Raw genomic sequence first — 25,985 nt, 5'->3', positions numbered from 1 at the left:
GTGAAGCACCTTGGGATTGTTTTCTACATTAAAGGCGTGATATAAATGCTAGTTGATAGGGCTTGTATCAATGTGAGTGTATTCTTATGAATGTGAGAGTGTATTCATGTGGCAGTGTATCCTTGGATCTGTGGCAATGTAATATTTGCATCAGTGCATGTCATTAGTATCATAATGAAATGATACAGCTGTTGCTAGACAAGCAAAAAGATGAACCAAGCAAGTTTACATCGCCTAGTTCTGCTTTATAGGACAGCTGGTATAAATTTGTCATGAAAAATCTATGCCAGGAATTCAGGTACCATGCCTGCTCTATACAGTATTCCATACTCTGCATTTAGATTATCTCTCACCCAAGCCAAAGGCATTTCTCACTTCCCAAAGAATCATTGAATGTTACTGTATATTTAGATATCACGTGATTTGTTTTCCACACACTGATTGTTAAACACTGCCATTAGGATTGATTAGTGTGGTAGTCAGGTGCTCTCTGATAAAGCTGCATCTTGATGTCCAGATTTGAGGTGATGTCTATAATGGCCCACATTCCAAAACTCTTACTGGGGCTGTCATTGAGGGCTCTGGTAAGCAATTGCTGCTTACCGTTTAAACAACGTTTCATAGTTTACCTAGGCATCAGCCATGGCACAGTGGTAGCATATACTCTAGGCCGACACTCACAGTGCAGTCGAGGGAGGATTGAGGAAGACTTCCTGATTGAGAAGGTGAAAGTAAGGTTCATGATGTTGTGACACTGTAGGACTATTTCAGAATTCATTATACATTGCGCGACATCACTCACTGGCAGACAAAGGTACTACAATAACAACCATTTCGGCTTAAAGACGTAACAGTTTGCCTATACGAGCAGATGAAACTGACGGGCTGAAAATACTGGTCTATCAAGCCCAGCCCACACTCATAACTAGACACTTTACACATGCACCCTGTGGCCCTCACAACCGCAGCCTCCCCAACGACACCCTTGTAATCTCCTGGGAGATGCAAAGAAAAATCCAGCGCCAATAAGGAAAAAAAAACTCTGGAAAATTCCTCTACGATTCTCTCAGGTGATTGAAACCATTTCAGGCGATCACATGGACCATGTTTTATCTGAAGCCATTTACCTTCTATATGATGCAATCTCTGCCCCAGCCAAGAACCGTTCCAGCTTCCTTGTGAGGGTGATGCAGAGAGTCAGCATCCCCCATACCAGCCCACAACATATTCGAGAGGCTCACTGCTCTCACTACTCCTACATCGTGACTTCCCTCTTATGACCTAAAATGTTACCTGCAGCAGGACTGAGTCAGACTAGGAATATACCAACTGGACTGCTAATATTGAAAGAAAATCAGGACAGAGTATCCAATGCTATTGAAAAAATACAAGAAACTCTGTCGGCAAGGGTGGTGGTGATTTCATCAGATCAGTTTTCATCCCTTCAGCCAAGACACATTCCCTTTCCAAACATGGATATACCAAAGTAAAATCAACAGCTTTGATCTTAATGAAGTTAAATCCTAGAATGTCTAAATGGGCTCGAAACAAATCAGTTTCCAGGGACAGATGGTACGTACCCCAAGGTACTGAGAGAGACAGGGAAGAGATTTGTGAGCTGCTGACAATCAATACGAGGTACCAGTAGATTGAGAACTGATACATGTGGTGTCCATATACAAATAAGGGTCAAAACAGATACAGGCAATTAAATCCATTTCATATTAAACAATGGGACTGATTATCCGGAGTAACCTTGAAGATTATCAATTCAATAATAACCAGTCAACATGGATTCAGAAAGATCTTGCCTGACCAATCTTAACTTCTTTGAGGAAGTGACATCCCAAGTCGATTGTGGAAAGGCCTGTGACATGACATACCTTAATTTTCAGAAGGCTTTCGACAAAGTACCACATAAAATGCTTTTGGGTAAGTGCAAAGTTCTGAAGATTCAGGGTAAATCTTGGAAATTAGAGGAGACAGCTCAGAGATTAGGAATGAGTTGGACAAAATGGGTTAAGCTGGAAGAATAATGACAGGTGAAATTTTATGCAGACAACTGTAAAGTGAGTCACATAGGAAGGAAAATAAGACAGCATTCATACTCCATGAATGATGCTGAGCTATCTAGGAATAAAGCTAAGGAGACCTAGGAGTCTTCCTAGGCACGCGTTAAGCATGCCTAACCAATGCAGTAATCAACAAAGCCTACTAAAAGTTGAACTAAATGGGTAAAAGAGCGGAATGCAAGTCAGAAGATAGTGCTCAAACTGTACCATGCCTTACTCAGAGTACACCCTGAATACTATATCCAGTTCTGATTGGGAGAGACTCAATTGTTTGAGGCAATACAGAGACGAACCACGACGTTGATTCCAAGAGTCAAGGGGTCTCAGTTATGAGCAAAGACTGGAGAAATTTAAGATCTTTCTGATTGGGAAGGAGGTGTTGGAGAGTTGAGCTCATAGTGGGTTATAAGATTGTAAGGGAACGCAAAAAGTAAGCCCAGAATATTATTTTAAACTGTAAGCAGAAGTAGGGGACACAGGTTCAAACTAGCAAATGATCATTTTTAGGAATGACATCAGGAAATTCTTCTTCTCGTAGAGAATGTGCAATAAGCTTCCAAATAGAGTGGAGGCAAAATCCCTGGAATTATTTGCAATCTTGTGAATTGTTGGAATGCCATTTTTGGCTTTTTCACAGACAGTAAATTAAAGAAGACCAGTCAGCATCTGTAAAAAGACAAGTAATGATATTTTGAATGCATAATTACATCAGAACAGTCCTAATAAAGGGTTACACATCTGAACGATCACAGCCTGCCTTTTTTCAGGCATGCACTGGCCCCTTATCTATTTCCAGTAGTTTTTGCTTTTTAATTACAAAATTCAGCAGTGGTTCCTGCTCTTAATTGCTAACCAGCAGAATCTAGTGTCATGCTGGGCCCCTGCCTGCAAAGAATGAGGCACATTAATTTTGCCATATGGACATTAAATTTCAAGTTGCTGCTGGGAAGAAGAGAAGACCTGTTACAAGTGCTGCCAGACACAGCGAGCTCGAAGAACAGTAACCAAAACCATCTGCAGATATTGCCTCAAACTTTTCCACTTCATTTCTTCTGCTCTTTTCTGTCTCTATCTGCATGGGTGCTTATTGCATATGCATGCTAGCGTGGGCGCATCGTGTATTAGTAGACGTTAACCAAATTAGAGTTTAAATTTAATAAATTTCAACCTTTCTTTTTTAAACCTAAGAAAACCTGTTTGGTTGGTTTCTTTGTCTTATAATTGGAAAGCAGTGAACAAGGATTCACCAAGGGGGAGCTAAAAACACGGTGTGTTTAAAAATTAAACCCTGTTAGGGTAAGCCCAGGTGAAGGCTGAGAGGGAACCCCTGGACCCCTTTCGCACCTGGTTGCAACACTAGTAAAAATTTGTGACAGAACTGGACTGAGGTGTGATAGCTGTAGATTAACCAAACCTAATTGTCCTGGCTTGCAATTGGGCAAGGCAATGGAAGGTTGTTACCAACATGCAGCTTCTGGAGATAGGAGCAATGGGCAGAAAACAAGGAATTGTTTATGCTTTTAAAAAAATGATCCCCCCATCTCTTCCTGCAGGCAGTGAAAGACTTACATCTATATTGTGCCCTTCACAATCTTAAGCCAACCCAAAACGTTTTACGGCCATTGAAATGCTTTTGAAGTATAATGTAGGAAATGCAGCAACCACTTTGTGCACAGCAAGCTCCCACAAACAGCTATATAATGACTAGATAATCAGTTTTAGTGATGTTGATTAAGGGATAATTACTATCCAGGACTGACGACAATTCCCCTGCTCCTCTTCAAGGTAGTGCCATGGGATCCTGAGGGGGTAGACAGGGCCTCGGTATAAGGTCTCATCTAAGAGACTGCACCTCTGACGCTGCAGCACACTCTCAATACTGCGCTGATTTTTGTGCTCAAGTTTCTGAAGCGGGACTTGAACCCACAACTTTCTGACTCAGAGATGAGTGCTAATGCTGAGCCACAGATGACATTAGTGAATCCTTAGTGAGGATCAGTATCCAACTGAAGAGACCTGCTTAGTGCAAGTGCCCTGACAAGATCTGTAGACCATCTGGTTGTAAGGGCACATCACAGCTAAACTTGACCCCATTTTCATCTTGACTGCCACATGGATGCACTTCCAGAAGGGGGCCACTGGATGGTGATCAAGAGTAAAAACTATTCACAGTTGGAATATCCCTGCTGTTGACCAATCTGAAATCAGCCAACTCAGGATCTTCCTGGTCTGTTCAGCTCAGCAACCCATTGTCTTAACCAGTTGAGCCATTGAGGTGCTTGCATTATTTGCATGTATTCCCTTGATTCTAAAAAGGTTACGGGGCAGTATAATTTAGGTGTTGAAAATGTTAGAGGAATTATAGTGCAGGTGCTGATAAACTATTTCCTTTCGTTAGGGCATCCAGAACAAGAGGGCATAATCTAAAAATTAGAGAGAGACCAGTCAGAAATGAAATTAGGAAGCATCTTTGCATACAAATGGTAGTGGGAAATCAAATCTCTTCTCAAAAGGCTGTGGATGCTGAGACAACAGAAAATTTCAAGACTGAGATAGGTTTTTTGGTATTAAGATATAGGTTTTCATAGATGGAAGGATGTCAACCATATGGAGCAAAGGCAGATAAATGAAAATGCGAAACAGATCAGCCATGATCTAACTGAATGTTGTAACAGGCTCGAGGGACGTTAAACTGAGGCACCGTTTGCCTGCTCTGGTAAACGTAAAAGATTCTTGGTGACTATCTGAAGAGGAGGAGGGGTGTTCTGCTGGTGTCCTGGCCAACATTCTCCCCACAGATCTTTGTGCACGCCAACTGGCTGCTGTTTTCCCTACACAATAAGTGACCACACTTTAAAAAGTACCCATTGATTGTAAAGCACCTTCGCACTTGCTGAGGATATGAAAGGTGCTACATTAATGCAAGTTCTTCTAGGCCAACTTTGCATTGTACAGCACAGAAAAAGAACGTTACAGGGTTTGATTTTAATTCTTTTTTTAATGCCAGTGCAGTTCACCAAATGGAGACAACATCTCCATTAACAGTACTATACACGAGACAAAATGTATTAAAAAAAAAAGGTCCATTTAACAGAATTCAAAACGCCCTTGTTTTCAACATCACAGTAAACTGGTCTCTCACACAACTTTCAAGATTTATTTTGAGAAGTGTAAAACTTATTTGGCCTGTTGAGAACTTTTGCTAAACATTTCAGGGGAAGGTTTCCTCTGTATGCTATCTGAAGAAAAACCAAAGAATGAGTTTGCAAAATGGTGGAGCACACAGGAGGACGTTGTCCCTACATGTAGACTCAGTGTTACTTTAACAACCAAGATCACTGCATGCTGGGTCTCAAATCAGCCAGGCCTGCGTCAGAATAATTTGAAATTTGGAACAGAGCCTGAATCATCAGTAATCTGTTTAAAAAATACTTTTTTAATCTAAGAAAGGCTGGTGGGACGTTAATTTTGTTAAAAATGTCAATTTATAAAATTGCTTTGAGTTCTCTGCTGTGTGTTAGCATGATCTCTGGATTCCCATGTGCCAAAGCCTCTGTGCTTAAATGCCTTAGTTCTGCAGCTTACAGGTTGAACCCACTCAGAACAATAAAGACCCTCCCTCAACAACAAATGCTAGGTACATTTCATGAAGTCTTTAGTGGCAGGAGAGAATGGTGCTCTTATCACCCTTCACAAAAAAATTTTGGGAAGAAAGCCTGGAAGAGACATTTCCATGTACAAGGGCAAATCCAAGGGCGCAAATCTGTTGGTCTCCTTGGCAATGATGATGCGCCTGCTTTTCTGTACAGAAACACAAAGACAACAGAGAACCACATCTGTTTGGACATATTAACATTTACTTTTTAAGTTTCTTCTGTGCTGCTTTCTTCTTTACCATCTGGAGCCGTTTCATAGCATTAAGCTGTGACTCTTGAGATGTAGGCAACTTGACAGAAGGATTTCCAACTTCAGTGGGCATTTTGGCACCATTGTTACCACCTGTACCAGTAGAGGTGCCCCCTCCATTCCCACTGTTGGACTGGCTGCCACTGCTGCCTGGCCCAGTTAATCCTACTTTGCTAACATTGTCGTTGCTGGATGATCGGTTAAGGCCTGGTTTCCCCAGAGTTAGGGGAGGGGGCGGCTTTATGGGCCCAGTGCCGGAGTTAATGCCTGTGGTCAATTTTGACCCCAGCCCTGCTTTGGAAGTTGCTAGTCCAGACAAACCCACTGTTTTCTGACTCGTGGAAGATGCAGTAGGCTTCCCACTGGTGCTTTGCACAGATGATCCCAGTTTAGTTGTGGATGGTGCTGCAGTAGATGTTTTAGCTCCAAAGGCAGCCCATCCTGTCAGACCACTAACAGAAGAGGAGGAGGTATTAGAATTGGAGGAATTCACAGAAGCAGATGAGGATGTCTGCAAAACAAAAAATAAAATTGCCTGAACCTATAAAAAGTATTGAGTGGAATGAAAATACATAGACCTGCAGTTGTCACTTTATAATTAGAACGTCTTAAATTTCACTCAACTCTTCTCATGGCTTTTACATTAAATTGGTTACAACAACAGCAACTACCATTTATATAGCACCTTTAATGTAGTAAATCAGCCCAAGGCGCATCACAGGAGCATAGTAAGATAAAATTGACACATGAGCCAAAGGAGGAGACATTAGAACACGTGATCAAAATCTTGGTCATAGTGGCAGGTTTTAAAGGTGAGTCTTAAAGTAGGAGAGAGGTGTAGAGAAGTTTAGAGAGGGAGTTCCAGAGCTGAGGGCCAAGGCAGCTGAAGGCAAGTCTGCCAATGGCGGAGTAAAGGAAGTCAGGGATGTGCAAGAGGCCAGAATTGGAGGAACACAGAATAGTTGGAGAATTGTGGGGCTGGAGAAGATTACAGAGATAGGGAGGGGTGAGGCTATGGAGGGATTTGAAAACAAGGATAAGAATATTAAAATTGAACTGTTTGGAGTTGGCGGGTGGGGGGGGGGGGGGGGATGGGCAGAAACCAATGTAGGTCAACAAACACAGGGGTGATGGATGAATGGGACTTTGTCCTCGATTACCTCCTGTTAAGCAAATATTTTTAACCCTCCTCCACACACAGCATTTAATTCACAGTCTAAAACATGAAGAGATGTTATTAACTTTAGCTTGTCAAGTTGCATTAAGCTATCTGCTGGTGACTGAGATGTTTGGAGTGTGATCTTGGAAAAACACACAGAACTAAATCATTTTAGCTGCCTAGACCTGTTAGCGGAAGTGAACACTGAATATACATGAAAAACAGAAAATCAGAATCCTAAAACTATTTCTTTAACAGAGATATGTCAAATAACTGAAGTTGACTACTTTAAAGCAGGGGAGTTTAAGCTTTTATCTTTCCGAGGTACGTAGCATAGAGTTTTAAAGGCCAGAGAAAAAGATTAAATCCATGTCTCCATTCAACTTAAACTGTTGATATCAACTGATCTTGGAGTTTTGTTTAGGATTTATCTACTAATCACACAGTTGCATTAGAAACAAACCTCCAGGTCCACAAAATTCACATGGGACAAGCAGCAATTAAGAAATAAACACAAATCAGTCTGCGCTTCAAAGGCTCAACTGACAGGGCTCACTGCCACAAGTGAGCCTAGAGCCACAGGTAGAACATCCCGATTTTAAAATTGTTGATGTTGTATAAAAAGGTGGAAAACATTTCCTATTAGTTTGACCTTTTATAATTGTGATTTTCTTTCAGTGGTTCTTCAATTGATTTTTTTTTACCTCAAATAAACCATAGCCCACAATAAGAAACTTTCAACTGCCTTTAAAAGGAAAAAAGTGAATAAATACTGGAGCCAGCAGAAAATGCAGGGTTATGGAGACAGCAGGTTGGTTTTAGATTGCTCCAGCAAAGAGCCAACGCAGACACGATGGATTGAATAACCCCCTTCTGTGTTGCATGGTTCTAGAATCATCAGCTGGCATCCAGAACATACAAAACATCATAACGGGGATAAACATTTCCGAAGAATCGCAAAAAAAAAACACCTGCCACCCCACCCCCCCGCCCCTTCTAATTAACCTACCAGTGAGAAGAAAGAAACAATGCAAACAAAAAATAATTAAAGACTGCTGCTCTGTTCCATTTCTGGAGTTCAGCAAACCCACACTCTGAATTATCGCTCCTTCATGTTCCCCGATCTCAGGACAGAAGCTGGGCCCTGGATAGCTCTACGGCAGGAAACTTACCCTTACACTGTAACATCTCCCCACCTGAACCCATTCTCCAAGGGTCCACCCTTCTCTTTCCAAATCTGGTAGGACAGCTTTATCTATTCCAAATTCTAAAATATCAGCTTTTTCAGACTCAGTACTCTCCCAGTAGGTATACACAGAAGACTCGCTTGAGCACCATAGCAAAATAATCAAGCATCGTTTCTGTCAGTAATGCTGACAGAATCACCCGGTGAGAACAGGGTGGAGCTTCTCCTCCAGCTAACATATTTTAACATCAGCTATGCCTATACCCAGGTACAGCATCCACCACATCCCTCATGGGAAATTTCAGGACAGTGCTACAATTGTGAAGAATGGGACTCTCGAGTTACATCATTTTATATAGATAGCTGTTTTATGAGGTATAATAGAATGAGGAGCATCTTCAAATGAATCAATCACATTTGTACAGTATTAAATACTAAATCAGTTTTAGATCAGTTGAATGAACAAAGAACAGTACAGCACAGGAACAGGCCATTCGGCCCTCCAAGCCTGCGCAGGTCTTGATGCCTGCCTAAACTAACACCTTCTGCACTTCCAGAGCCCATATCCCTCTATCCCCTTCCTATTCATGTATTTGTCAAGGTGTCTCTTAAACGTCACTATCGTATCTGCTTCCACCACCTCCCCTGGCAGCAAGTTCCAGGCACTCACCACCCTCTGTAAAAAAAAAAAACTTGCCTCGCACATCCCCTCTAAACTTTGCCCCTCTCACCTTAAACCTATGTCTCCTAATAACTGACTCTTCCACCCTGGGAAAAAGCTTCTGACTATCCACTCTGTCCATGCCGCTCATAACTTTGTAAACCTCTATCATGTCGCCCCTCCACCTCCGTCGTTCCAGTGAAAACAATCCGAGTTTTTCCAACCTCTCCTCATAGCTAATGCCCTCCAGACCAGGCAACATCCTGGTAAACCTCCTCTGTACCCTCTCCAAAGCCTCCACGTCCTTCAGGTAGTGTGGCGACCAGAATTGCACGCAATATTCTAAGTCTGACCAAACTAAGGTTCTGTACAGCTGCAACATGACTTGCCAATTTTTATACTCTATGCCCCAACCGATGAAGGCAAGCATGCCGTATGCCTTCTTGACTACCTTATTCACATGCGTTGCCACTTTCAGTGACCTGTGGACCTGTACGCCCAGATCTCTCTGCCTGTCAATACTCCTAAGGGTTCTGCCATTTACTGCATACCTCTCACCTGCATTAGACCTACCAAAATGCATTACCTCACATTTGTCCGGATTAAACTCCATCTGCCATTTCTCTGCCGAAGTCTCCAACCGATCTATATCCTGCTGTATCCTCTGACAATCCTCATCATTATCCGCAATTCCACCAACCTTTGTGTCGTCCGCAAACTTACTAATCAGACCAGCTACATTTTCCTCCAAATCATTTATGTATACTACAAACAGCAAAGGTCCCAGCACTGATCCCTGCGGAACACCACTAGTCACATCCCTCCATTCAGAAAAACACCCATCCACTGATACCCTCTGTCTTCTATGACCGAGCCAGTTCTGTATCCATCTTGCCAGCTCACCTCTGATCCCGTGTGACTTCAACTTTTGTACCAGTCTGCCATGCGGGACCTTGTCAAAGGCTTTACTGAAGTCCATATAGATAACATCCACTGCCCTTCCTTCATCAATCATCTTCGTCACTTCCTCAAAAAACTCAATCAAATTAATAAGACACGACCTCCCCTTCACAAAACCATGCTGTCTCTCGCTAATAAGTTTGTTTGTTTCCAAATGGGAGTAAATCCTGTCCTGAATAATCCTCTCTAATAGTTTCCCTACCACTGACGTAAGGCTCACCGGCCTATAATGTCCTGGATTATACTTGCCACCCTTCTTAAACAAAAGGAACAACACTGGCTATTCTCCAGTCCTCTGGGACCTCACCTGTAGCCAATGAGGATGCAAAGATTTCTGTCAAGGCCCCAGCAATTTCTTCCCTTGCCTCCCTCAGTATTCTAGGGTAGATCCCATCAGGCCCTGGGGACTTATCTACCTTAATGCTTTGCAAGACACCCAACACCTCCTCATTTTTGATAATGAGATGACTGAAACTATCTGCACGACCTTTCCTCAGCTCATCATCCACCAAGTCCTTCTCTTTGGTGAATACTGATGCAAAGTACTCATTTAGCACCCCACCCATTTCCTCTGGCTCCACACATAGATTCCCTTCTCTGTCCTTGAGTGGGCCAACACTTTCCCTGGTTACCCTCTTGCTCTTTATATATGTATAAAAAGCCTTGGGATTTTCCTTAATCCTGTTTGCCAATGACTTTTCATGACCCCTTTTAGCCCTCCTAACTCCTTGCTTAAGTTCCTTCCTACTGTCTTTATATTCCTCAAGTGCTTCGTCTGTTCCTAGCCTTCCAGCCCTTACAAATGCTTCCTTTTTCTTTTTGACTAGGCTCACAATATCCCGTGTTATCCAAGCTTCCCGAAACTTGCCAAACTTGTCTTTCTTCCTCACAGGAACATGCTGGTCCTGGATTCTAATCAGCTGACGTTTGAAAGACTCCCACATGTCAGATGTTGATTTACCCTCAAACAGCCACCCCCAATCTAAATTCTTCAGTTCCTGCCTAATATTGTTATAATTAGCCTTCCCCCAATTTAGCACCTTCACCCGAGGACTACTCTTATCCTTATCCACAAGTACCTTAAAACTTATGGAATTATGGTCACTGCTCCTGAAATGCTCCCCCACTGAAACTTCGACCACCTGGCCGGGCTCATTCCCCAATACCAGGTCCAGAATGGCCCCATCCCTAGTTGGACTATCTACATACTGTTTCAAGAAGCCCTCCTGGATGCTCCTCACAAATTCTGCCCCATCCAATGAATGAAGTTTAAGAATCAGAGCTTTTGGCTTTTCTGAATAATACCTAATGGAGTATCTTTTGATTTTGGCCACAAAGGACTGATTTCTTGCTGAATAAAGTTCTATAACATCCTTGGAGTTGTTTTTTTAAATCGCCCTTCTAAGCTGCAAGAATTTATACAACTGCGAACTAGACTGTAGGAATAACTTCATAGATGTTCCTTAACACAACTGGTTCCCTTAGCCCTGCTTCAGCTGAAACTTATTCTTGTCTGAGATTCCTTGGAAGATTGACCTGTACAAACTATTTGTATTTTACTGTCAGCTCCTGATAACTCAAAAGTCACGTTCTTTGGCTTAAAAAGAAAAAAAATTTCATTATCTGATAATTTAAATTAAGAATAATTTAAATTAAGAATTCTACAAGTATAAAGAGTAAAAGGGAAGCCAGGGAACTACAGGCCCGTGAGACTTACATCAGTGGTGGGTAAGTTATTGGAAGGGATTCTGAGAGACAGGATTTATATGCATTTGGAAAGGCAAGGTCTGATTAGGGATAGTCAGCATGGCTTTGTGCGTGGGAAATCATGTCTCACGAATTTGATTGAGTTTTTTGAGGAGGTGACCAAGAGGATTGACAAGGGCAGGGCGGTGGACATGTCTACATGGACTTTAGCAAGGCCTTTGACAAGGTCCCACATGGTAGGTTGGTCCAGAAGGTTCGAACACATGGGATCCAGGGTCAGCTAGCTAATTGGGTACAAAATTGGCTTGGTGATAGGATGCAGAGGGTGATAACGGAGGGTTGTTTTACAGATTGGAGGCCGGTGACCAGTGGTGTGCCGCAGGGATCAGCACTGGGCCCTCTGTTGTTTGTCATATATATTAATGACTTGGATGAGAATGTAGGGGGTATGATTAGTAAGTTTGCAGACGGCACCAAAATTGGTGGGATAGTGGACAGTGAAGAAGGTTGTCTAAGGTTACAACAGGATATAGATCAACTGGGAAAGTGGGCAAGGGAGTGGCAAATGGAATTTAACGTAGACAAGTGTGAAGTGATGCATTTTGGAAAGTCAAACCAGGGCAGGACATATTCAGTGAATGGCAGGGCCCTGGGGAGTGTTGTTGAGCAGACAGACTTTGGGGTGCAAGTACATAGTTCCCTGAAAGTGGCAACACAGGTGGACAGGTTGGTGAAGAAGGCGTATGGCATGCTTGCCTTCATTGGCCGAGGCGTTGAGTACAGGAGTTGGGACGTCATGTTGCAGTTGTACATAACATTGGTTAGGCCGCACTTGGAGTACTGTGTGCAGTTCTGGTTGCCGCACTACAGGAAAGATGTGATTAAGCTAAAGAGGGTGCAGAAAAGATTCACCAGGATGTTGCCTGGTTTGGAGGGCTTGAGTCATAAAGAGAGATTGGATAGTCTGGGTCTATTTTCCCTGGAGCAAAGGAGGCTGAGAGGGGACATGATAGAGGTATATAAAATTATGAGAGGCATAGATAGGGTAGATAGACAGAGTCTGTTTCCCATGGTAGGGGTGTCTAAAACTAAAGGGTATAGATTTAAGGTGAGAGGAAGGAGGTTGAAAGGGGATCAAAGGGGTAAATTTTTCACACATCTGGAATGAGCTGCCAGAGGAGGTGGCGGACGCAGGAACAGTAGCAACATTTAAGAGGCATCTGGACAGGTACTTGAATGAGCAAGGCAGAGGGATATGGAATTAATGCAGGCATGTGGGATTAGTATAGATAGGCATTATGGTCTGCATGGACGCAGTGGGCCGAAGGGCCTGTTTCTATGCTGTCCGACTCTATGACTCTAATAGACTGTATTGGTAGATTCACCTAATCCATCTCCTTAGGACATGACAGCTGCTTCCAAAAGGGACAGGAAACAGGATTTAAGCTTATGCAGGAATTCACAGGGCAACATTTTTAGCTGCACACCTTCATCAGCAAAGATAACTTGTACAAGAGGTGGTTACTGTACCTTCACTTCGGTTCTCTTGAATGCCTGAAACGTGGTAATTTCTTGTTTAAGTTTCATTTCGGGCTTCTTCACCAAGGGATCCTTTACTGATGGAGCAGTGTTAGCAACCGAATTGGAAGCTTTTGGAGCAGCCTTTTGTGTCTTCTGTGCCTAAATATAATAGAAGACATTCTGTGATGAACATGTTTAACTGAGAAGTTAGTTTGCCAACGTGAGTGTAACTATTCCTTAGTTTAACTTCAACCATTGAAGAATTTTACAACTTTTCTAGGTTACACTGTCACACTATCCTGGAATACTGGGCAACTGTTTATTTTGCTCAACCTACCATTCTCTAGCCAATCATCACCATAGCCTAGCCAGTCAGTCATGTTCAACTTTACTGTCTAAAGTGATACGTACACCTGCTGAAATCATCATCGAGCACTTTGGTACAGTTACATGGGCCGACTGGAAAAGAAACTCTTACCATTTTCTTCATCTGCCTTGTACAGCGGGCACAATACCATACCAGCCGTGGGTCGTTCACATCCTTGTCTGTCACTTGGGGTTTATGGCAGTCTTGGTGGTAAAGGTTGTGACATTCTTGACATTCTACCAGCTGATTACCTGATGTAACAGTCATCTGGCTATAAGCAAAGTGGTAAACAGTTAACCAGTAATCGCTAGTGCCATTAAAAACTCAATAGACTATCTTATTCTATGAAAGCATGCTCTGTATATATATAGACACTTCAGTACTATGAATGTACAGATTATTCCCCAATAACAGTAGAATGTCACTAATAAACTTGCAGTCATTACATCCCAGTCACTAATTCTTCAGTGAGATCATTAAAAGAGTAAGTCATTTCCAGAGGCAGAATGAGGTGGAACACTGGACGACAGATTGGATTCATAAATTCCTGGGATTTCTATTTCAGCAGCGTAACTGTGAAAGACAGTAAATGCGGGAAGTGCCAGGGACTATGTTTTAATTGAAGGGCATAGATAAAGGCAAGAATGGCCATTTGAAGACATAGTGCAATATGAAATTTAATCCTGGATCTTTTTGACATTCTGCATATCAAGATGGGATAAATTATCTATCCTATGGCTTTGTTGAGGCCGCCAATTGATGATTTGTGTTGTGAATGTAGTGCTGCAGCTGTCCAATCATGTTTTACCCATATCTGTTACAGCCAGCATAGACAGAAAACAAGTTTGAACAATGAAAATGGTAAAAATGGACTGCCCCACCCAACACTCTCCCACTGGTGGCTTGCACTACTGAACATTTTTCAATTTTCATTCTTCTGTAGCTCTCTTTATCGCCACCAGCCACTTAAAATTTCCAAAATGACTTTCAAAGATTTGTTTGGGAAGATTTTGAAACTAGACCTTGTCATAAGGTTACTTTACAATTAACTATGAAATGTACTCTCAGTTGTTTAAAGTCATATGAATGGTATACATTATTGATTTAAATACGCACATATGCACACATGCACAACATACAATACAAATTATCATCCTTTATTATTTGAACTTTATATCCTTTTGGCCACTAGAACACAAAGGCTATCCTGTAACTGTACTTTTGGCTTCATTTACCAAGCATTTTACATTCTCAACAGCCTAACAATTTTTTTCTTGCCCCTTTCACTTACTTCTGAAAGAAAAGTCAAAACTATCCTATACAGACTCTATACACAGAGCAACTCAGGAGCCCATGCAGTTAGGATGGACGTGGTCTGCACTTGATATCGCAAAGATTAAGCAGAGATGAGGGAGGCATTCTGGACACCCTGTTTATCCTTCTGTAGTAATGTAGGATTCCTGCACGACAAAATAAACTTGCCTCTTGAATAATTCCAAAGCTTTTACCTCCGGTCCCATACATAGAAGATTAATACAGAAACAGCGGCATTATCGAATGGAAAGTGGGTGCATTTAGAGCGTGATACATTTACTTAGCCAGCTTTCATGACAAATGTGGACATTAGAATTTATAAGAACATAAGAAATAGGAGCAGGAGTAGGCCATTTGACCCCTCGATCCTGCTCTGCCATTCAATAAGGTCTTGATTGATCTGATCGTGACCTCAACTCCACTTTCCTGCCTGCCTCCCATAACCCTCGACTGCCTTGTAAATCAAAATTCTAACTCCACCTTGAATATATTGGTGGAAAGATTAAGAGCAAGGACAGAATGTACGACTTTAAAATGAGGAATGAATCACCTGTGTGTGCTCTAGTCCAATTAATTCCCTTCACCACCATGCCAAACTCTACATCACCTGAACACTACAATTGGTCTCAGCTCTCTGTGTGCAAAGCTCTCGGTGATCAATCTGTAAAAAATACTAATCTCTCGTACCGACATACGACACAGGCCAGTCCCATTTCCATGGCAAAATCCTCTGCGCTCTCGAAGCCTGGTAGGTCGGGCATCTGCACCTCCTTGCTAGATTGAACAGTGATGGGAGAAGATCGATTCTCTGCTTTCTCCAGCCTGGCTTTTTTTTGGGGGTCGACTCCCTCCAAGGGGTCTAGTTTAACCTTTCAAAATTGAAAACATCCAGAGGGTTAACTTATCAGACAATCATTATAAATTAATGTAAGACAAACAGCAGTATCTTAAATATTTATATTCCTTGTTTTAGGACAAAACACAATGCAGGCAATTTAAGATCAAATCCCAATACCACTGATCTTGTTCAGGGGTGTTGTGGCCCAGTTGGTAGCACTCCTGCCTGTGTGTGTGAGCGAGAGATCAACACTTCAACTTGTGCAGCAGAGAACTGAAAGTGATCTCCCATCTCTAGATTGTAGACTCAGCTATGAGAGAAATCTACAAAACCCAGGCCTGCAATTTTAAAAAAAGAAATTGACTTCTGAGAAGATTCAATAGGTTTACTGTGAACCCCGAAAACCTACCTCACTTCAAATCACTTACTCCTTTTCCTCTCTATCTCTTGTGCGTGTGCGCACGCGAGTGAATGCGTGTGTGGGTACGGTTGTAACCATTTCGGGGATGGATATTGCTCACTTTTAACCCTACAAGAAAACCTGTCATTGTCTGTTTATTTGACAAATAAAACGAAAGGGATTAAAACCCTAGTAACAAAAAAAAAAACACTTGCTGCTGTCAGTTTGGAGTTGAACTGTGGGAACCACACACACCCCTCATCACTTGGCCATAACACCACGCTGTTCTCCAAGGTAAAGAGTGTGAAGATATGATAAACAAACAAACTAATCTTGTTGCCTTTGAAGTACTTTAAGATAACAATTTTCTTCAGGACAAGCTGCACATTTTGTTGTTCACATATGCTCAATGAGATTTCAGTTAAATTATTCCAAATCATGATTATTTACAACTCATTGTTAATAATCTTAACTCCCTCTTGTACAGTAAATGGTTTCTGTATGTAAAGATCGATTTGCAGTTACAGAGCTAATTTAGCTAGAAACTTTGTACCTTTTCAGCTGGTCTTTTCTCAGTTTCCTTCTTGGTTTTCTCACTGGAACTGGACTTCCCATTGTTGCCCGATGACAGAGACGAGGACACTTTGGACTCCTGCTTTGCAGAACTGGATTTGGAGCCAGTAGCGACCTTGGGTGTTTCAACTTCCTACGCAAGGAGTATACACTGAATTAACATATATTTTCTGAAACTATAGCAAATCAGTTGGCTTCAACAACAACAACAACTGGTACTTATATAGCTCCTTTAACTTAGTGAAATGTGCCAAGCCACATAGGGAGATATTAGGACAGCTTGGCCAAACAGGTAGGTTAAAACGTGTGTCTTAAAGGAGAAAAGCGAGGCACAGAGGTGTAGGGAGGGTATTCCAGAACTTAAGGACTTAGCAGCTGACGGCACAGCTGCCAATGGTGGGGCAATTAAAATCAAGGATACTCAAGAGGCGATAATTAGGGGAGCATAGGGGAGGAGGGTGGAAAGGCTGCAGGAGATTAGAGAGATAGGAATGGGCAAGACCATGAAAGAATTTGAAAACAAGGATGAGAATTTTAAAATTGAGGTGCTGCTTAACTTGAAGCCAATGGAAGCCTATGAGCAGAAAGGTGATGGGTGAACAGGACAGTGCAGAGATTTGGATGACTTCAAGTGTATGGAGGGTAAAATGTGGGAGGCTGGCTAGGAGCGTTCTGGAATGTCAATTCTATAAGGTAACAAAAGAACAGATGAGGGTTTCTGCAGAAAATGTGTTGAGGCAGGGGTGGAGTCAGGCATTGCTACGGAGGTGGAAATAGATGGTTTTAGCGATGGTGCCAGCATGTGGTTGGAAGTTCATCTTGATGTTAAATATGACATCAAGATTGCGAACCATCTGGTTCAGCCTCAGACAGTTGCCATCCTTGTTTTCAAATCCCTTCATGGCCTTGCCCATCCCTATTTTTAATCTCCTGCAGCCTTACGCCCATACGAATTAGGAGCAGAAGTAGGCCATTCGGCCCCTCTAGCCTGCTCCACCATTCAATAAGATCATGGCTGCTCTGTCTGTGTCTGGAATTCCATACTCCCATCTACCCCGATAACCTTTGATTCCCTTAACTTACAAGAATCTATCTACCCCCGCCTTAAAATTGTTCAATGATCCTGCATCCACCACCTTCTCAGGCATAGAGTTCCAAAGTCGCACAACCCTCAGAGAAAAATGTTCTCCTCATCTCTGTCCTAAAAGGGTGACCCTAATTTAAAAATATTGTCCCCTAGTTCTGGACTCACCCACAAGAGGAAACATCCTTTCCACATCCACCTTGTCAGGACCGTTCATGATCTTACATACTTCAATCAAGTCTCCCCTCACTATTCTAAACTCCAGTGAAAACAAGCCCAATCTGTCCAACCTTTCCTCATAAGACAACCCGCTCAATTCCAGGTATCAACCTAGTAAACCTTCTCTGAACCGCCTCCAACGCATTTACATCCTTCCTTAAATAAGACCAAAACTGCACACAGTATTCAAGATGTGGTCTCACTAATGACTTGTATAACTGAAGCATAACATCCTTACTTTTATTTTCAATTCCTCTCCTAATAAAGGATAGCATTCCATTTTCCTTCTTTATTAATTGCTGTACCTGCATACTAACTTTTTGTTACTCATGCACTAGAACATCTAGATCCCTCTGCACCTCGGAATTCTGCAGTCATTCTCAGTTTAAGTAATACTCTGCTTTTTTATTCTTCCTGCCAAAGTGATCAACTTTACATTTTCCCACATTATACTCCACCTGCCAGCTTTTTGCCCACTCACTCAACCTATCTATATTGGTCTGCAAGCTCCTTATGTCCTCTTCAGAACATACTTTCCTATCTATCTTTGTGTCATCTGCAAATTTAGCTACCATGCCATCGCTCCCCTCATCTAAATCATTGATAGAAATTGTAAAAAGTTGAGGCCCCAGCACAGACCCCTACGGGACTCCACTCGTCACATCCTGCCAATCAGAAAAGGACCCATTTATGCACTCTGTTTTCTGCCAGCCAGCCAATCTTCTATTCATGTTAATATGTCACCCTCTACACCAAGAGCTCCTACTTTGCACAATAACCTTTTATGTGGCACCTTGCCTTACCGTTCTCCAAGTTATTTGTGTTCCTCTTAGAATAACAGAATCATAGAAAGTTTACTGCACAAAAAGAGGCCACTTGTCCCATCTCTTATTATGACCTCTTGGGTATCCCCGATTTTAATCGCTCCACTGTTGGCAGCGGTGTCTTCAGCGACCAAGGCCTTAAGCTTTGGAATTTCCTACCTAAATCTCTCCACCTCTCTACCTTGCTTTCCTCATTTAAGACTCTCCTTAAACCTACCACTTGGAAATGGAGTAGGTGGCTAGGGAACAGAGTTTGTCATGGAGACAGAAGTCTTCCCAAAAGTAAGTCATAAAAACCTTTTGCTTGTCCAATACCGGATGCGGTCAAGCAGTCTGACAATTTAGAGACATCTGGAATTTCCAAGAGACACCACAAGGATGAGAGCAGTCAACAGCAAACCAAAGTATCTCATAAAATCAGGCTGTGTTGCAGTCAAAATCACTGGAAACTCCACATACTTATTGATATGTCCAGACAAATTGTTCTGCCATGCCACGCCAAATTACGCCAGACAGCAGAGAAACAAGGAACACAATTTGGATTATTTGACATTTGTGGTAATTCTAACCTTGGTCAGAACTGCTGGTAGTGGGAGATAGGCCAGTTACACACAGAATAGTTAATAGCGTTATCACCAGACTTATATAACATTTGGAGGGGGAGGGAAGATGGGGTGGGAAATAACTCAATTCAGTATGCTTTAATGTTGTGTCAATGCTGTTCAATTTATCACCTCAAAATAGTTCCACCATTGACCAGAGTGGCAGATTTGTGGGCATAAGTACTTCACCCTATTATTACACATTTTCAAACTCTGCAGAAGAAATCTATAATTGTACAGTTGAGTATTTGTTGCAATTCTAGTGAATAGAATACAAAAAATATTGCACTCACCATTAAACTTTACTGAAATTGTAATAACAACACAGCAACATACAACAAGGGGTAAAAAAGGCAAGTGAATGAAAGAAAACCAAGATGGGAAAGTGTTGACAGGAAAAACTGGAGGGTAAGGAAGAAAGAGAAAAGAATTTAACCCAAAAAATAAACAGAAGACATGAGAAGTTATTGAAAAAGGGAAGGATGATAAAATGAACAAAGACTGGCTTGGCTGATCCTGTTTTGTTCATCCTGTCAGATGTAGCAGAGGCAACTATGTCTTAGTTGTAATTTTCCAGATACTGCAATAAAAAGGCTAACGGAAAGCTGTCCCTTTTCTCAAGGGAGTTGGAATTCAAATGTAAAAAAGTGATGCTTTAGTTATACAGTTCAAGTGCTGCATCCGGTTTTAGGCTCTGAATCTCAAGAAAGATACACTGGCCTTGGAGTAGGAACAACATAGTTTCATCAGAATGATACTGGAGTTAAATTACTGCACAAAGTTGCCTTGTATTCCCTTGAGTTTAGAAGATTGAGGGGTGATCAAATTAAGGTATTTATAGGGAGTAAGGGACTTGACAGGGTAGATATAGAGAAAATCTTTCCTCTGGTGGGGGAATCCATAACGATAGGACACAGTCTTAAAATTAAAGCTAGGCCTTTTAGGAGGGAATTCAGGAAGCATTTTTTTTCACAAAAAAGGGTAGTGGAAATGTGGAATTCACTCCCTCAAAAGGCTGTGGCTGCTGACTAAATTGCAGTTTTCAAGACCAAGATCAATAGAGTTTTGTAAAGGTACCAAGGGATATCAGCAAATGGAGGTAAATGGAGTTGAGGTACAGATCAGCAGTGATCTAACTGAATGGTAGAACAGACTTTACGGGCTGAACTCTCAGTGGTTCGGGTGCTCCAAATCAAATTTGCTGGTCACAAATTAAACGTAGAGTTATGGCCTAGCTGTTGCTCTTTGAAAATAAATTTATCTGTTGTGCCCTTTAAGATCCAGGGTTCAGGGTTGCACAATAAATGTGCTGCTGTGTGTTCTTTATTAGGAGAGCCTTATACCTTTGAGACATCTTGTGCAAGGTACCAGCAGTTACAACAAGACAGCAGGGAATTCGGATTCTGTGGTGCGGTTTGCCATATAAACAAGCTGTTACTCACAGCAGGAAAAAAAAAAGAGAAGTTAGGTCAGAGGCGGAAGCAGTTGTAAATAGTTTAAGAGTTCCAAAGTAGCAATACATTATTCTCTGTCAAAAAATGTCAAGACAGAACCTTTCACATCCTCAGGATGCCCCAATGTGTAGTCTTTGTTGTCGTGTAGACAAATGTAGCAGCCAATTTGTGTACAGCAATGTCCCACAAGTAGCAACGAGACAAAAGACCAGTTAATCAGTCTTTAGTGAGAGTGGTTGAGGGAGGAATGTGGCCAGAATACTGGGAGAGCTCCCCTCCTCTTCAAGGGATATTTTACATTAATCTGAACAGGCAAACATGGCCTCAGTTCAAATACTCACTCAAAAAAAGAGGTCACCTCCAACAGTGCAGGAGTCCCTCAGTACTGTACTGAAACGTCAACTTGACTATGCACTCATCCTTTAGCAGCACTTGAACCCATAATCTTTTACTTCAGAGGGGACAATGCTACCTTCTGAGTAGGAGACAAAGACAAACCGATACCGTTACATTTTAGAAAGATGCTCACCAGAGGATGTTCTCAGCCTATTTTAAAATTTATGTTGAAATACTCAGAGGAACATTTAAATAAAAAATTAAATAATGTACTCTCTCGCTCACATTCATACAGTGTTTTGAAGTAACATCACGATGACAGTGATAGGATGTAACTTTGCATTAAAATGTATCTCTATAGAGTGGGTTGCTGAACTCAGCTCTGCTATTGGGGGTGGGATGGATTATATTCCACAACATGGAAGCAAGCAAAATTCAGAGAACATCTCTCAGAAGCTGGTTATGCAGCAGCATTGCCAGTGCCTGGGAGCCTGTTAACTGCCTAGCTTCTTCTACAACCGTAGCAAAACAAATATAAAATAAAGATTCCTTCAATACCTCAAATGTACCTTACATAATGTACCTCACTTCTATAGATTAACTTCTTGCAGTCACCACATAAATACTGAGTGGATGTAGTTTTCCCAAGATGCAGTTTCTAACAAGTTTAAAGCTGCCTCACACAAATCTGACTGTATTGTTTCATATGGCTACCGTAGTACCATTTCTGATGGTACGTCAGACGACAATAAAATATGCATGCTTAGAAATTGTCAATGGAAAAATGCTCATAATTTGGGGCATAATTCAACATTTGGTTTCCAATACCCTCTCAACTGTCCTTTCAACACACCATGCCCAGGCAAAAGGAAAGACAGCAAACCTGCTCCGAAGTTTCTATTGTTGTTCTACACCTAGCCACTAGGTGACCTAAATAAGACGTGTGTTCTGATTTTCCTTCATCCATAGGAAAACTGACTAGGCTTGGTTGGCATTGGAATGGAACAGATCAGAAACTCACAGCTATGAGGCCACTGCTTATTAGACCTTATATATTCTTCTCAATATTTTGATAAAAGGCTTGCAGCTTTATTTTATAGAAATCATAGAAAGTTTACGGCACAGAAAGAGGCCATTTGGCCCAATGTGTCTGCGCCGGCTGAAAAATGAGCCACCCAGCCTAATCCCCACTTCCAGCATGTGGTCTATAGCCCTGCAGGTCACGGCACTTGAAGTGCATATCCAGACTCATTTTGAATGAGTTGAGGGTTTCTGCCTTTACCACCTTTTCAGGCAGTGAGTGCCAGAACCCCACCACTTTCTGGGTGAAAAAAAACTTTTTTTCATCTCCCCTCTAATTCTTCTGCTAATCACTTGAAAGCTATGCCCCCTAGTCACTGACTTCTCTGCTAAGGTAAATAGGCCCTTCACATCCACTCTATTCAGGCCCCTCACAATTTTGTACATTTCAATCAAATCTCCCCTCAGCTTTCTCTGTTCCAAGGAGAGCAACCCCAGCCTATCCAACCTTCCCTCATAACTGCATTTTTCCAGACCTGGCAACATGCTCATAAATCTCCTCTGTACCCTCTCTAGTGCAATTATATCTTTTCTATAATGAGGTAACCAGAACTGCACACAATACTCAAGTTGTGGCTTAACTAATGATTTATACAGTTCTGCATAGCCTCCCTGCTTATATTCCATACCTCGGCTAATAAAGGAAAGAATTTCATATGCCTTAACACCTTATCAACTTGTCCTGCTACGTCCAGGGATCTGTGGACGTCCACTCCAAGGTCCCGCACATCCTCCACACCTCTCAGTATTCTCCCATTAATTGTGTATTCCTTTGCCTATTTGACCTCCCCAAATGCATCACCTCACTTCCCCGGGTTGAATTCCATTTGCCACTTTTCTACCCACCTGACCAGTCCAGCAATACTTTCCTGCAGTCTACAGCTATCCTCCTCGCTATCAACCATGCGGCCAATTTTTGTGTCATCTACAAACTTCTTGATCATGCCCCCGATACTTACGTACAAATCGTTAATATATACCATAAAAAGGGGACCTCGTACTGAGCCCTGCGGAATGCCAGTGGAAAAAGCCTTCCAATAACAAAAACACCCAACAATTACCCTTTGTTTCCTACCACTAAGCCAAATTTTGTATCCAGCTTGCTACATTTCCCTGGATCCCATGGCCTTTTGTTTTAAACCAGTCTGCCATGAGGGACCTTGTCAAAAACCTTGCTAAAATCTCCGTAGACAACATCAACTGCACTACCCTCATCAATCCTCCTTTTGTTACTGCTTCAAAAAATTCAATCGAGTTAGCCAGACAAGATCTTGCCTTAATAAATCCATGCTGACTATCCTTGATTAATTAGCACCCTTCCAAGTGACAGTTTATCCAGTCTCTCAGAATAGATTCCAATAATTTTCCCACTACTGCAGTTTGACTGACTGGCCTATAATTATTTGGTCCACCCCTCACTCCCCTTTTAAACAAAGATACAATGTTAGCAATCCTCCAATCCTCTGGGACCACACCTCTATACACAGTGAGGACTGGAAAATGATGGACAGACCTGATGCTATTTCCTCCCTGGCTTCTTTTAACAGTCTGGGGTACATTTCATCCAGTCCCAATGATTTATCCACTTTCAAGGATGCTAATCCCATTAATACTTCCTCTCTTCCTATAGTTATCACATCCAATACTTCACACCCCTCATCCTTACCTACAATATCTGCACTATCCCCCTCTTTTGTGAAGACAGACACAAAGTATTCATTAAGAGCCATACCAACATCTTACATCCCTACGCATAGTTTATCTTTTTGGCCTTTTATGGGCCCTACTCTTTCCTTAATTATCCTCTTACTCATTGTATTGATAAAACACCTTTGGGTTCACCTTGATTTTGCTTGCCAATAATCTTCATGCCCTCGCTTTGCTTTCCTAATTTCCTTTTTGATTTCACCCCTCCCCACTATTCTTCCTCTCCTGCTCAACCTCCCTCCCCAGTGATTTGTGTTTGGGTAACTTTGCAGGCTGTTTTTCACGCTTATCTCAAAAATCATAGATGTGTACCCAAATATTTGGTACAGTCACCATGTAACCAGCTGCACAGAAGTCTGACTGAGATCACGTTATGAGGGGAACATCACTTAGATGATACCAGCTCCTAGACATTTACAACACAGGAGGGCCATTGTATCTGTGCTGTTTTTCTGCTAGAGCAATCCAAAACTGATCCCACTGTTCTGACAAAAAAATCAACCTGAATTGTTAGTTTTGTTTCTCTCTCCACAGAAGCTGCCTGACCGGAGTATTTCCAACATTTTCTGTTTTTATTAATCATCCCACGGCGATGCGCTTTCTCTATAGCCCTGTATCAACTTCTGCTACAAATATTTATCCAATTTTTCCTTAAAGCACGCAGTGGTCTCTGCGTTATTCATTCCCTGTGACAAAGCATTCTCTGCTCCAACAATCAAGTCTGTGTGAAGAAGCTTCAGCTAATCTCTCTCCTCACTCTCTCAGTGACAATTTTAAATCAACGACTCCCCAATCAGAGGAAATGTTCTTTCGCTTTATTCAGTCTTTCAAAAGCAATCAGTTTTTTTTAAATAAAAGAAAACTGTACCTTTTGCGTCTGTCGAAAGCTAGAATCGCTGCCTCTGGCCAATGTCTCGTCCAGCAGGGCTTTCAGTTTCTCTGCCGAGTCTTTACTTTTTGAATGGAGATAACCCAAGGCTTTCAGGAAGAGTGGGTCCAGCTCTAGGTTGGGAACAGCCATGTCCTACAAATGTGAAGCAAGAAAAAAATCCATAATTAAAGAGAGGAAAGGGAAAACCCAACTAGCCGCATTAGAACGAAATGTCTGAGTATTTACAGGGTAGAATCAATGCTCCAACCTCAGGGTCCCCCTAATGACACCAGAGAAGCAACTCAGCATCTGTCTCGCACAACTTCCGGTCCCACCTTTTTCTCTGTCCCCGTCCTAGCAACGGGTAACATCCGGTCCGTCCGGTTTTCAGGTCCCCCACTCCCAGGGTTGGTGAAACGGCTGCTCTGTCCTTTCAGGTAATTAGGTGCATGCGGGGATACTGGTACCTGTAAAATAGCTGTTGGATGCCCTGGACAATTACCTTTCTTATCTCCCACCCCGATCCTGAGGTCCGCTGGCTTCATCTTTGTGTCTCTGTGACAAGGCCCAGCCTCACTCACCTTCAGCCTAGTCTCCATCCCTTGTCAAGCAGCACAGAGGAATTGTTCCAGTCAGTATTTATAATCAGCCAGAGATTGCAAAACCTATTGAAACATGCAGAACGTGTGCAGTGCAAAGGATGCAGCAATCCCGTCAATAGTTTATGAAATCTGAATTGGCAACACACCACTTCTTCCCAGGACCTGCATTTATGTAGCACCTTTCACGGCCTCAGGACGATCCAAAGCGCTTTACAACCGATGAATTACTTTTGAAGTGGAGTCGCAGTTGTAATGTAGGGAATTCGGCAGCCAATTTGTGCACAGCAAGTTTCCACAAACAACAATGAGGTAAATGACCTGTTAATCTGTTTTAGTGGTGCTGAGGGTTAAATAGTGGCCAGGAAGTGGGAGAACGCCCCCGTTCCTCTTTGAGCCATGCTGTAAAATCTATTGGACCCACCTGAGAGGTCATCCAAAAGACACCACCTCCAACAATACTGCATTGAAGTACCAGTCAGGATTACTTGTTAAGATTATAGATCTTTAGAGTGGGACTTGAACTCTTGACCCTCTGACTTCAA

At 42.1% G+C, this 25,985-nt stretch overlaps 2 protein-coding genes across 3 annotated transcripts in view; one reads left to right on the top strand and one right to left on the bottom strand.

Moving 5' to 3' along the window:
- Nucleotides 1-5,050: 5,050 nt before the first annotated feature.
- Nucleotides 5,051-25,192, bottom strand: ints12 (integrator complex subunit 12). Its single transcript, XM_068045783.1, has 7 exons — nucleotides 25,110-25,192; nucleotides 24,839-24,994; nucleotides 16,645-16,797; nucleotides 15,541-15,722; nucleotides 13,651-13,810; nucleotides 13,182-13,331; nucleotides 5,051-6,489 (listed from the first exon to the last, which is right to left on the bottom strand). Exons 2-7 carry the CDS (start codon nucleotides 24,989-24,991, stop codon nucleotides 5,929-5,931), a joined length of 1,359 nt encoding a protein of 452 aa, XP_067901884.1. The 5' UTR covers nucleotides 24,992-24,994; nucleotides 25,110-25,192; the 3' UTR covers nucleotides 5,051-5,928.
- Nucleotides 25,193-25,216: 24 nt separating this feature from the next.
- The window catches only part of gstcd (glutathione S-transferase, C-terminal domain containing), a 154,665-nt gene continuing 153,896 nt past the window's right edge, over nucleotides 25,217-25,985 (top strand). The window contains exon 1 of one of the 2 annotated variants that reach the window (XM_068045774.1): nucleotides 25,217-25,278. The gene's annotated coding sequence lies outside the window, so the exon portion shown is untranslated. Of the gene's footprint in view, nucleotides 25,753-25,985 lie in introns of both variants that reach the window. The other variant, XM_068045764.1, reaches the window with a different exon arrangement.

Source organism: Heterodontus francisci, chromosome 1 (assembly GCF_036365525.1).
Source record: "Heterodontus francisci isolate sHetFra1 chromosome 1, sHetFra1.hap1, whole genome shotgun sequence".
Lineage (NCBI taxonomy): Eukaryota > Metazoa > Chordata > Chondrichthyes > Heterodontiformes > Heterodontidae > Heterodontus > Heterodontus francisci.
The sequence above is the reverse complement of the archived record's forward strand: the minus strand, read 5'-3'. Positions and strand labels throughout refer to the sequence as shown.